This window comes from Drosophila miranda, chromosome XR (assembly GCF_003369915.1).
Source record: "Drosophila miranda strain MSH22 chromosome XR, D.miranda_PacBio2.1, whole genome shotgun sequence".
Taxonomy (NCBI): Eukaryota; Metazoa; Arthropoda; class Insecta; order Diptera; family Drosophilidae; genus Drosophila; species Drosophila miranda.
This window is the reverse complement of record NC_046674.1, coordinates 17,735,955-17,749,522: the sequence shown is the minus strand read 5'-3', so window position 1 is coordinate 17,749,522 and position 13,568 is coordinate 17,735,955. Positions and strand designations below refer to the sequence as shown.

The 13,568-nt window shown below is 45.0% G+C and overlaps 1 protein-coding gene across 16 annotated transcripts in view; it reads right to left on the bottom strand.

Moving 5' to 3' along the window:
* LOC108151727 (protein alan shepard) overlaps window positions 1-13,568 on the bottom strand; it is a 158,625-nt gene that overhangs the window by 39,342 nt on the left and 105,715 nt on the right. For 11 of the 16 annotated variants that reach the window (XR_001774753.2, XM_017280516.2, XM_017280509.2 and 8 more), the window contains one exon: window positions 11,947-11,985. The exons of the other annotated variants lie outside the window; for them this stretch is intronic. Coding sequence is in view for 10 of the 11 variants with exons in the window: in XM_017280516.2 (XP_017136005.2) it covers window positions 11,947-11,985 (39 nt within the window). In the remaining variant the exon portion in view is untranslated. The remainder of the gene's footprint in view (window positions 1-11,946; window positions 11,986-13,568) is intronic. 16 annotated transcript variants of the gene reach the window in all.

Genomic DNA, 13,568 nt, shown 5'->3' with positions numbered 1-13,568 from the left:
CTAATTTAATCAGAAAAAGCATTCATCTAAGGGAAAATCTCTGGGAAAATCGCAGGGAAAGCCATTCCCATTAAATTGAGCTCGCAATCGACTTCAAAGCTCATTAAAACGATTCTCTTTTCCACGCACACCCACACACAGACAGACAGAGAGAGAGAGAGGGGAGGGGGAGGGGGGAGAGCGAGAGAGAGGTGGAACTCCCAAAAGAATCATAAATCATTTCTGTGAAATTTTCATAAATTTAATGAACATTAAGTGTGTGTCCCCAATGTCGTCGTGGCTCCAATCTCCACATGACTTCCCCGCTGGACAAAAGGCAGGACAACGAACATTACGTGGTCGTCTGTGTGTGTGCGTGTGGGAGTTGGGGGCAGGGCAAGTGGGTGGCGATTGGGTAAGTAGTGGGCGTCGCTGTAGAATCTGAAACGGTAGTCATCAGTCAAGCGTAATTCAATGTAAACCGATATACGAACCACCTCTCTCCCTCTCTTACTCTCTAATGGTACGGTACTCCCCCCCCCCCCCCCCCCATCCCACCACTATATACGCGATATGGATACGGGATACAGGGTGTGTGTTCTGAGTGGGTGTGGATGACGCGCAACTTGAGGCATGTACGAGAACGTGGGCATAGGGGGGCATGGGGGCATAGCTGGTGCCAAGTTTCGGTTGACAGCAAATCTGAATTTGATCACAGAGCAAACATTACACAGAAGCGTTGCAGCGGCAGCAGCAGCAGGGGCAACACAGCAGAGGCAACAGCAGCAGCGAATGGTGGCAGCAAAAAGTGATTTATGAACATCCGCTGTGTGACCAGAGAGTGCCCAGAACCCAGCCCCAGCCCCAGCCCCAACCCCAGCTCCAGCCCCTACTCATGTGCTCCACGGCCCCTCTTTATACCTACCCCTAGTGATGGCCTTCCCTAGTGCCCGCCTCCCATAGTTCTACCCTCAAAACAGATCATTTATCCAACATTTTTCGGATGAAGCTTCTACAGGAAATATTCTATATCTTTGACAATGAAATAGGAATGAAATTTATAAAGATTTTCAACAGATTTCTCTTCTTCGATAATTCCTAAGCTTTCCTAAGTTTCTTTTGAAGTTTTCCTGTAAAGATCCTTTGATAAAAGCACTCAAGACTGATGGAAGATCAAACTAGAGTTCCTTTTGTTGAAATTAGATTGACTTTTGGCATTGAATCTATGGGCAATCTATGAATACTAATGGAATGTGTGGTTTAAAGGTATCTTAACCAGGATAAATGATTAAAAAACACTGCCAAAAGATGCCAAATACTTTTATATATTTGTTTTCTAGAGATCCTTCAGTCAGATTCCACCAAAAAGATTCTTCAGAGGGATAATTGGTCACCTACGGTTTTTTGTAATCAATTAAATGTCCGATAGGGTTCGAATAGTTGTAGATACAACTCCTAGATATAATAGATCGTCTCTGTTTTCCTAAAATATATTTACATATGTGGAAACCTTCCTTCCTCATACTTTCCATCCAAATTCCTCTCTAAAATCTATAGTTCTGCACTTGAGGACCTCCTTTGTATCCCCTGCCACACGACCCTTAACCCCCCTTAACCACAACCACATCGGACAGCAACCGTTTTGGCTCGGAGAAAAGGGTTGTCCCTCCGCCGCCACCAGAAAAGATGAGATTCTGTTTTCGGTTTGGCAACTTTTGTAATTTCTAAACAAGCCTCAGAGGCCGCCTCATGGCACAAAAAAAAAGCAACAACAAAAAGTTTATCAACGCTTAAATTGGCCATGTCCAGGGCCAGGCAGAGCTGCTGGGATCTGGCGGGGTTTTTGGGGGAATGCCACTTAGCGAATCAGTTGAGAATCGGCAGCCGCTTCTCCCAGTCGGCCGCCTTCCCCGTGGTGCTTGCTGCTTGCTGGCTGTCACTTTTGCTTGGCTTTTTCCCGATGCCACTCACTCCTCTCTTCGTTCTCTTTCAGCGTTTCCTGGCGTTTTCTTTCACACGTCTTTCCCTTGACTTCTCCCTTGAAAGGATGCTTTTCCCTCCCATGTATTTCCTTTCTTTTTGGGTTTTTTTTTCGCTCTTTCCGCTGCCTTTTTTTCGGGTTAAACTCTCGACAGGCGAACATTTTTTCCTTCGACTTGTTAAAAGTGTCAATTTTCGCTTTACGACAAGAGGAGAGCATGTGCGTCGTGGGTGGAGCAGAAAAGAAGGGGGAATGCGGGAAGGGGGGCAGACAGGGAGTTAACTGTTTGTTTATGCCACATGTTGAAAGCGTGGAGGAGCTTCACTCCTCTTGGTTCTGGTTCTTGTCCTGCTTCTGGGGGACATGTCGCCGCGGCTTATTGTGTTACACAGAAGCTGCTTCCTGGTCCTGCTCCTGCTCCTGCTCCGGCTCCTGCTCTAGATCCTGCTCCTTCAGGCTCTCTCCTTTGCTCCTGTCAGCCTCCACCAAATTGCCAATTAAAATGTGCGACAAGTGGGCGGAAAGGACAGAGACAGAGTGGGAGAGAGAGGGGCGGGGCGGGGCGGGGAGGAGGCATGTGGCAGCAGCAGAAGAGGCAAACTCCTCTCGTCTCATTTTTTGTGCCCCCCGTTTTAGTTAACTTTGAGCCGATTATAGCCGTGTGGCAGAGAGCCGCCGCTGCCGCGTTGCCTAAGTGCAGGGCAAACAAAGTGATTTGAGCTTCCACCCCCGCCCCCCTTATGCCACTCCCTACAACCCATCCCCCTCCCCGTGCGGACTTTAACTTTTGGCTTTTCCGGTGCCACACCTCTTCCAAACAAGAGTGAAAAAAGAGAGGTGAAAGGATACAAAGTCCTTGCTGAATAATTAAACAGCAAATTGCAGCAGGACAAAGGAAAAAGGAAGAGCAGGAGCAGCGGGAGGAGGAGGAGGAGGAGGAGGAGGAGGTGGAGCTAGTGGAGCAGGAAACATGGCCTAAAGGCGGGAACGGGGATTCGGGGGGTTTCCCTTTGGGATGCGATTTGTCAGGCTTTTCACTTACCTTCCCTTCTTTTTGTTTTAGCTTGTCTTTTGCTTTTCTTTTTGTTTAACAAATCAAAATTCTTTGAAACTTACCTGCAAAAAAGATAGAGATAGAGAAAAGATGAGTGATGACAGAAAACAGAAGACATAGAGGAAGGAAACACACACACACACACACAGCGAAGAAAAGAGTCTTAAGATACAGATACAAAGAGCAGATGAGTGATGGAAAAAGGCAGAAAGAGATTCGAATGAAATGCGGGGAAAAAGGGTAGAGGTAGAGGTAGAGCGCGATTCGAGTCAAATGATGGGGAAAAACATGGCATACAATAGAGTCGAAGAAAACAAAAAGAGTTTAGTTTTAAGTATCTCCCTCCCCAGCTCCCCGCCCCCCGAAAGTTCTCCAGAGATTTGGGCTCTTAAGTGCTAAAGTTTTTGGCAGGTTGTCAAACGATTTTCGACCCAAACACCCACATATCTTGTGGTCCCTGATTATTGCTTGAATCTTGTGGGATTTTTATGAAACTTTCAGTTGGATTTTGGCCATTCCATGATATGCGACTCTATTCAATATTATGATGATGGCCATCAATTGGTGGCTTTTATGGGGGTTTGAATAATGCTGAAAACATAACCTATTTCCATTTTAATTTTTCTATTTTTTAGCCTTTAATTCTATTCCTTTTATGCCATAAATCGCATCTATTTCATCGGGTAAATTCTATAGAATTCCATTTCATTTATTTTTTATGGAAATCTTTCGGTATTTATTCTTATTTTTCCATGTTCTACATTCTATATTTATTTTACTTAATTTATATGCTACCAATATATTTTCTTCCATCCTTCCATCGGACAGATCTTAAAAATTTCTCAAATCTATCTGAAATCCATCTATCTGTCACAAAAGATACTCTTGTAAGCTATTTTTCCCTTCTATCTGGAAAATACCTTCAATTTTCATTTCCAAGACACACCTATTCCATTCTCATACTTATTTGTCCCGCCATTCCATACTCTATCTTTTTCTACCTATCTGTCTAATAAATCGTGTGCTTTTTCCCATCTAAAATATCTGTATATCTATCTATCTTTCAGCCTCCGATCCCCTCCTCCCTGGCAGAGAACCTCTCTAATCCATCCATCTATCGATGGCAATCTTTTTGACTTTCCTTGCAACATAATTGGCATCTCTCAAGAATTTCTCGTCTGTTCATTTATAACCCTCACACGAGAGCACTCCCTCGCTCTGCCCCCCAGTCAGAGAGATATTCCAACAATTTGTCAAAAAGAGAAATAATAAAAATCCCCCGCACACGCAAAAATTCACCCAAAAACAGGGAAAAAACAAAAGCCGAGCGAAAAACTTTGCTCCAATTTGGCAGAGAGCACAAGACCCCGCCGCATTGATAGAAATGCAAATATTGATGGATAGGCAGGCAGGCAGGCAGGCCTCCCCCCTCCTTCCCCCCCCTCAATCCAGTACATGGACAGAGATTGATGATTGATAGTGTCACACATAAATATTAACAATTCATGGCACACAAAACGCACAACACAACACAACCTGCCACTGCCTCTGCGCCTGCCCCTGCCTCTGCCTCTGCCTCTGCCTGTCTGCCACAAGATGGCCAAAGCCTAGAGAAAAGACCAACAAAAGTAGAGCTCATGAATCCCGCACGCAAAAGACATGGAATATTAATGAATCTCTTTCGTTTCTCGTTTCTTTTTCTCTCCTCTCCACTCCACTCCTCTCCTCTCGTCTCGTCCCCTTCTCTAGAGACGTGTTGAGAACCGTTGAAAGATGCAACAGAAGCCCAGATTTGGAGACCTGTTCTCCATTTCTCTGCGGTGGCATAAATGAATTCCAACGGACAATGGCAATTGGATCCTATGGATGCTATGGGGGTCCACTCCTGAGGTGGACACTGGACATTGTCGGTGACTACGAAAATGGAAAGCAAAAAAACTACAAAATGAAATTGAACCTTCCCCCCCTTCCCCCCACCATTCTATTCAGGAATGGAAATTGTGTGTGCAACACACACTTTTCTGTTATTTTCTGTTCTCCTCGGCTCGGCTCCTCTCTGTTCAATTTGTATACTCTTTTATGCAGAGAGGAGACCCTCTCCTGTATTGTATTTTCCAACGGAAGCTGGACAGACACAGGAACCAAGGAACCCTCCAAGGAATATACTTGGAGTATTATTCTGAATGGAGTTGTTCTACAGCTTCAAGAGGAATCAACCAACATTTCCTACAATCTCTAATGAAACGTCTTCTTCATATTTCCCTGAAATTTCCATTGAAAAGCAGTTCCCCCATTTCCCCCTTTCCTTCCATTTTTCCAATATATTTTTGCTTCTTTTTCTCCATTTCTCATATTTTTGGCCCAAGCCAAAGCGGCAACCGAGGAGTGCCACTGAATGACGCGTGGCACATTGCTCTAGCTCTTTCTACCGAAACTGCAACCGAGGAGTGCTACTGTAGGTAAAAACGCAACCGAGGAGTGCCCCTGCATTTCTTAAATGCAAAACACCTTCCGAAAGGGTATCACACCAGTCGTCTATCTCTGGCTTTCTTTTTTTCCTCCTTTCCTCCTTTTTTTTTGGGGTGTTCTGTTCTTTTACTTTTTGAATTTCAGTCACGTCTGACATTCATATTTGTTTGGGAATTATATTTTGTTGCACACGAACAGCGGGAGGAGCAGCCAGGGGAGGGGTCGGTGTGGGTGGCAGTGTTAGCCCCAAGCCCCACCCACACCAGCAGAAAGGATTGCGTGTGCCTTGGGTATTGCCATTGTTGCTGCTGGCTGCTGGCTGTTGCCGCTGCAGTTTCTCGTTTAACTTTGTTGACACTTCGTTTGATGAAGTGCGCTTTAGCGCTGAACTCCCCAGACTCCACCCAGACGCCACCCAGGCGCTCCAACCACACCCACCCCCCTTACTGCACACTTTTCGCCGGCAGAGTTTCGCCCACATTTTCCGAAGGAGCTGCCATAATTGAATACGTCTTCATTTTCCTTGGGTTTTTTCCTCTTTTTCGAGCTTGTTTTGAATTTTCCGAACAGTGCGTTCAAGGAAAAGGAGAAACGAAAAAGGAACAAGAAAAAGAGTCATGCCCCAACGATTGGGGAATTGAGAAAATTGAAAACGAGACGCATGATTGAGAAGGTGGGGGCAGCTGATTCTCAACTATAATGATAATTGAAGTGGAATGAAAAATATGGCAAGAAAAAATAGAGACAGAGAAATATGAAGAATAAGGAAGTTGAAAGGAGTTCCAAAGGGGGCGCGGGAGGGGAAGGGGCAGGGGGTAGGGTGCCAGCGGATAAAGAACATCAACGGCAGACACAACGACTTGAGAAATATGAAAATTTCCTCTCAAACAGCAAATGAAAGATGTCCCGAGGATAACAGATAAATGGAGAGAGAAAATTGTGAGAGAAAGCAAAGAAATTGAAATTGAAGTTGATCTAAATTGATGGGAGAGGAGAGCAATGGGTTTTCAATGGAAGATCGAATGAAATATGGAGCGGAGTCCCCGGAAGCCTTTATAGAGCAGATTCCCCTAGAGAATATCTCTTTTGAAAGGAATATTGCTTTATGGTAGACTCTCATGAAGGAAAACTTGGTGGAAAAATGCTTTGGCTATAAGTATTATCGATTGCCATTCTTAGGGGTCCCTATCCTCTACCCAGGTAGGATCTAAAGGATCCAAGTACTTCATTTGGAATCCCCAAGAACAGATTCCTTAGGTCTATAGCCGGAAAGCAGACCTCGATCTCTCTTAAGTTGCTCGTCATTTGGTTTGAATAAAACTTAAATTCCTGCCAATCTGTACTCTCGATAGCCAGCAGCACTTCTTCGCTGGGACTCGCCTTCGCTACGGCAAAGTTCCTTCTTCTTGGAGGCATAAAATTCACATTCAACTAATTTCCAACTGCTTTTCCCGCAAGCGCTTTTCACACTGCCAGCACCATACCATGGAAAACAATGCACAGAAAACATTCAATTTCCATTTGGCCTAAGACCCCAAAATGCAACAAAAAACAAAGTGGTGATGCCACAGAAGGAAGGGGAGGGGGGAGAAGCACAAACCGAGGAGTGGAGGGGAGTGAAGTGTAAGAAAAACTTGCATTTTATGCATTAATTCAAAAATCGTGTTCGGCTGAGAGAAGCAGACGACCGCAGTAAGCGCTTTTAGTACAACTTCCCACCCCCTACCACCCCCATACCACCCCCACACCACCCCAACCGCCCTAACCTCACACACATGGCTGCTGTCGGGCAGCACCAAAAAAGTTGTTGCCAAACTCTGGGGATGCATGCCCCATTCTGTTCTCTGTGTGTGTGTGTCTAAACTTCCTTTTCCTCTCTCCCTTTCTCCGTCCTCCCTGTCTCGCCCCTTTCTCCCTTAGGCTGTTTTTACACCTGTCTCCCACACACACACACACACACACACACACACATGAGAGAACTTCCGCCAAACTTCGACTTGAACTTAAAGTTCTTCCAGAAGGAGTTTCGTATCCGAAAACAAAACTCTATGCCAAGGAAGCAATAAAAGAAGGGTCTACAGCGGCGAAGATGTAGAAGGGGGCAGAAAAACCAGTGGCCGAAGAGGGGGGGGAAACAGGGCGAGGGCAGGGCAGGGCAAACTTTGGCCAAAGAGCACGCACCTTGAATATGAATATTATTATGTGCGAAACTATTTGCAACGTATACAAAAAACGTGGCCGAAGAGCAGCAAAGAAAAGGAGTTCGTGGAGCAAGTCGGGGGTGAGGAGGGAAAGAGAGAAGCAGAGAAGAGAAGGAGCGAAGGAGGGAAGGAGAGGTGGCAAAGGGAAGCCTGTAGACGAAAGGCAAGCAATTATTCTACAGGAATTTCGTAATACTTTTCAGGGAAGAAGCTAGAAGAGGAAGAAGAAGGAGAAGAATAAGAAAACGAAAAAGATTGGGAGAATCTGCAGGAAAAGAATGTCCAAAATGATGGAAAAACAGGAGAGCAGAGAGAGGCAGGATAAGAAGAATCAACCGAAAAAGAATAAGAATGAGAGAAGAACAGATGAAATACAAAAAGAAGAAAGCTGAAAAGGTGGCAAGAAAGTCTGTCTTGAGGGTCTCCCAAAAGTGAAAGACAAGAAGAGCAGAAGGAAAGAAGAGACAAGAAGATGGAGAAGCAAAATGGAGAGGCCCAAGAAGATCAAGAAATCACAAGGTGAAAGGAGCAGCAGAAGAAGAAGAACACGGAGGAGGAGGAGGATGAGAGTATGGATGCCAAAAGGCATAAAGGCAGCATAAGGCGAGGCAGCAGGAGGAGCTGAATGCCAGCAAAGGAGACGGGGCGCAGCAGTGGAGGAGGAGAATCATCTTAGAACGAGAATTGGAGAAGTGTGCCCATCACAGGAGGAACCTAGGGAGAAGACTGCTGACAGCCGAAGCCAAAGGAGCTGGCGAAGGAGCAGCAGGAGGACCTAGAGGAGGAGCAAGAGCAACAGCAGCATGAAGGATGTGCCAATGAGGCACAAACGATGAAAAACAGAAATAGCAGTGGGCTTAGGCGGAGACCCGAAGAGGCGGAGCAGGTGTCGTGCTACTAATGGAGACAGTAGTGTAGCAGAGAAGCAGCGGCAGGAGGAGGACTCCTGTGCAGGACAGGAGTGACAGACAGACAGAGCAAGCACCGACAGGGGCCCTCACCCCCCCCCCCCCCCCCACGGACACGGACAGACAAGACTCCGGACTCCGCCGAAAAGGACGACGTGTCAGCAGCAGCAGCCGGAGGAGGTTTTTTTTTGCGCTCCTGGCGGCTCCTGCTGTTTTTGTTGTAAATATCATTAAGTCCGCGTACGTGCCAAATGGCAGTTTAATTATGCCAAAGGAAAGGAAGCTTCACCAGTGAAAAAGAGACAAAGAGAGAGAGAGAGAGAGAGAGAGAGAGAGAGAGAAACTCCAGGCACTCCTGTGAAGAAGTAAAGTTTTTTCGAGAAGCATTTTGCAATTAAAATAGATATAAACATTAAAAACAGTGGAAATTTTCCGCCAAAAAACAAGAAAAAAAAGAAAGAAAGAAAAAAAGAAAATATGAAAATTTTCACTTGGGTTGGGGTGGCATGCCACGGCATACGTGTGAATTGTTAGAGGAAAAGTAAATGAAGACGTGAAGGAATGAAAAGGAGATTATTTCAAGAGAAGTCAGAAGGAAGCTGCAGACACAGACACAGAGAGAGAGAGAGAGAAAGGAAGATGGAGTGGCTGGAAAATTAGAAAGAAAATTCCATGTTTGACAAGTTGATTAGATGCCAAGAAGACGGGGAAAATGCCAGTGACAGTAGAGCCGCGAAAACTTGAGGCTCCTCCTTTTAGATATTTAAAATTAAAAGTTTTTTTTTTCTAAAAATTCCGGGAAAAATTTCCAAAAATATACCGATGCTTCCCGAGGCTGCGGAAAAGCTTTACCACTTATTGTCGGGGTCACCAAATATTCGATATTCGATATATGAATGGGGAAATAAATGCAACACTTCTTTTCCAATATTCAAACGATTTTTAAGGAAATCTTTATATATTTTAGACATAAAAAAGGTGGAATTTCATGAAGAACGTATCCATTAGAGGTATTCATGGGAATGCGAATGAATTCAAACGAATTTGTGTGTATTTTGGGCAAAGGTTTTCTTCGTGGTTCTCCAATTGGAATTGGAAGGTGGGGAGGTAATATATTCAGCAAATGTGAGTGCTCCGGCTTCGGTTTTCGCAAATCATAAGATTTCAATTGAAATTTATAGGATCGGGGATAAAAGATATAAACATAGCGGATGATGTTTTAAGTTTATATTTTGGGAATTGAATTTATTATATTTTAATACATTTATTTCAAATCCCACCTCAAATTTTAACCCAAAAATAAACCAAAGCAAAAAAAAAAGACAAAAGACCATCCCTAGTGTCCCTTCTATTAATACAGGAGTTTCGTCTGATTTTTGTGCTCTTTTTTCTTCTCATTTTACCCTCCAATAAATGCGCCCAGGAGGAGGGTCCTCTCTGCAGCTGCTGAAGTGTTTCCATCTCGGAGCTTTCGCTCGTTCGTCCCTTGACATTTCAAGGGTGCAACAACATCCTCTTTTAGTTTGCAACATTTTTGGTAAAAAGTTTTCCCAGCTTTCACACCCTCCCCCTTCCCTTTCCACTGTATTTTTCTTGGTAGGGGGAAAAATAACTCCCTTTTTTCAACTATTATTAACAACTATTATTTTGTCTAGTTAAATGTTTTTTGAGCAAGAGAGGAGCTTAAGTGATGCTGCCGCACTTTGGGGCAGGCACACACACACACACTCCACTCTGTCTCCAGCCCCCCCACCCCTTTCGGGTATCCAATTTTCGTTAACATTTATTACGCACTCGAATGCCGAAACTTTTCTCGAATTATTTTCTCTCAGGGAAGGAGGGCGGCGAAGGGGGGGCTGGAAAACTACTAATGGGCGTGTCCATTATACTGTGCATAATTTTATGACGATAATTAATTTCATGTTTTGTGGGTGGAGGAGGAGCGAAAGCAACGGGTTAAGGAAGAGAGTCCTGCGGCTGCGGGATACGCCTACCGTTCCGTTTCGGAAAATTGTTGTTTTTGTTTCGGAAAATGCAGTGTTTTTCGGGTGTTTCTACATAGACTTTTCATTCCTCCCCTTTCCTCCTTCCCCCTTCCATCCATCAATTCTTTGTCTTTTTTGCCCCCTTTTATAATTTTCTTCTCTTCACGTTTTCCTCCTCCTTCCCTTTCTGGTGTCTTAATCATTGTGCAAATTCTTGCAAATTATTTTTGCCTTCGTTTGCACTTGAAAATGTTCGCGAAAATGCTGCCCCCCCCCCCCCCTCTATAAAATATATATTCCAGAGAAATCCTTTGAGAGGCAAGTGCCTCCCTTGGACGTTGGGGTGGGGTTGGGGTGGGGTACAGGGGGTGCTGCCCTGGCGACAGATGCTGGGAATGACAAGAACAAAAAGCCGACAAGTTGTAACCGCAAAATGTGCTAAGAAAATATTGAGCGGTTCCCTCTTTTAGCCGCCCCCCTCCCCCCTGTAGCCCCTCAATGGCCACTGCCTCGACGGTTTATCTCGCTGAAAATTCTACAATTTCGGTGCTGGCCATTTTTGCATTTTCCCTTGTTGGAGCCACGCCCACAGACCTCCCCTGTTTATATATTGAATTTTTATCGTTCAATGCTCATTATTTGTTGCTGCCACAGGCATGTGGCAAGTACTGGTGTGCAACTATTTGCAAAGTAATTTCATGAGTTTTGCTGTTTCGATTTTTTGCCTTCTTTTTCTTTGCATGAAATAAAGTTTTTTCCCCTTTTTTCCCCCAGGCGAGGGGGGGGGGGGAGGAGCTTGTGGTTTTTCCTCTTCTCATTTTGCTGTTGTTGTTGTTTTTCTTTAGAATTTTTATTGTTATTGTATTTGCCACAACAACTGTTGCCACATTTGAACTTTGTTCTGCTGCGGTTTTCCCATCTCCATTTCCATTTCCATTTCCATTTGCCTTTTCCCTTTGATTGGGATACGCTTTTCTTTTGCTTATTTGCATTTTTAAGGGTTCGAGCAGAAAGGGTTTCCGGGGGGGGGGGGGGGGGGGGGGGAAGGCAGGGGTCGGTAGATGAAAGAGAATGTAGTATTTATTTGGTGAATTTTTTTTTTTTTTATAATTTCTGATTTCTGTTGACCTTAAACTTTTTTTCTGAGGTTAAAAGTTGGCCATAAAAATAAGAAAGGGTAGGGGGGTGTAGGGGTAGTGCGGGGGTTGTGGGCTGTGCTGGGGGTGTGGCCTCTCCTCCACCCTTTAATGACTACATTTCGTGCTGATTATATGCTGATTATTATTTGTTGTTTGGGGGGTTGTGGGGGGTTTTTGTGGTTGTGCTTGTGGTTGTGGTTTCTATGTAGTTCCTAGTACTATTCTCTTACCCAAAAGTGCAATTCCATGGGGTTGTAAAGATGACTTACCTGAAAGGAGAAGAGAAAACGAGCAAAAATGGATTGAAATTAATGGAAATTATGTAGATATTTCAACAGTGCAAAATGGCAGGGGAAAGGGGGGTGAAGGGGGAGAAAAATGTTGTAAATATAAATCACTTTCAATCAATATAGTGCCAAGAATCAATTTAATCTCTCAATTGAGATCCACACAGGCAGCCCCTCCGCTGCCCCTCCGCTGCCTCTCCGCTGCCACCTGTCTGTACAAACAATTTGTACCCTTCAACTGGGGGGCGGCAGAGCGGGGGCCACACACACACATATGGCCTCGTATGTTAACAGAAAGCAGCAACAGAGATGCTTTAAATTACATCAAAGATCTACTTCACACACAACAAAATGAAAGAAAAAGAAAGGAAAAGAAAGGCAGAGAAAAGAAGAAAAAAAAAGTAATCGGAAAATCTATGTCCTGCTCATTGGAAGTGTCGCCCCAATGTGTGTGTGTGTGTGTGTGTGTGTGTGTGTGTGTGTGGAGGGTGGGGGCTGTGAAAGATGAAAAATAAATAACAATCACACAAAAATCAATATTGACAAAGCGACCTGAACAGAGAGACAGAGCGACGACAGAGGGACGACAGAGTGACGACCGACAGGACTCGACGACAGGCTCCACAGGCAAAAAAGCAAACATTCGAGTGGGCGGCCCCCGTGCACAGGCGTGGCCTCTACTCGAGGCGGCCATATGTTGCCTGAAGCGTGAAAAACTTACCCAAAACGCACGACAAAAAAAAACCAAACACTTTCCACAGCACAAAAGTACACAAGTTTTCCTTTTCTTTCCTTTCGTTTTTCTTTTTTTTATGGAATATCGAAATTTATGGAAAACTTTTTTAATCAAGTGTCAGGCCGAAGGGCAAAATGACAGAGAAATCAAATCAAATTTCGATGGGAATTTTCACACTCAGTTTTGGGGGCAGGCTGGCAGGCTGGCAGGCTTCGTTTAATGAGCGAACAGCTGTTGCACATGCCACACACAGGCACACACACACACACGCACAAAGACAAACAAATACACTCTCGGTTGATGGTTTTGCTTTTGACTTTGTTTTTTGCTTTTGTTGGTTGGATTTGTTCCTTTTGCCGCTTAGCCGCACGCACATTCAGCTCGAAACGCTGTCGGATGCTGACTGAAAAACGAACAGGGCCCAAGACCACGGACCAGGGACCAGTCGGCTAAAAAGAGTCCGAGACGCCGAGAGACGAGGCCGCCATGATTGAAAGCCGGCTGTTCGTTCTGTCGGCACGACACGGCGGGGGCGGGGGCGGGGGCGGGGGCAGGGGCGGTGCGGTGTAGTTGTAGAGGGAGGGAAGGACTGGACGCAACCTGTTGCGCAGTGCCCCCCACCCACCTCCTCCCCGAAAACCAAAGCATTTCCACCCAAGCCCAAGCCCAAGCCAAATGGCAATGAAAATGTCATTGAAAAAGGACGAGGACACACGCACACACACACACACACACAGGAAGTAGCAAAAAGAGGGTGAATAGGAGGAGCGCAAAGAGGAGAAAGCAATAGGTTTGACGCCTCAAAGTATGCAGAGGACGCCGAAGCAGA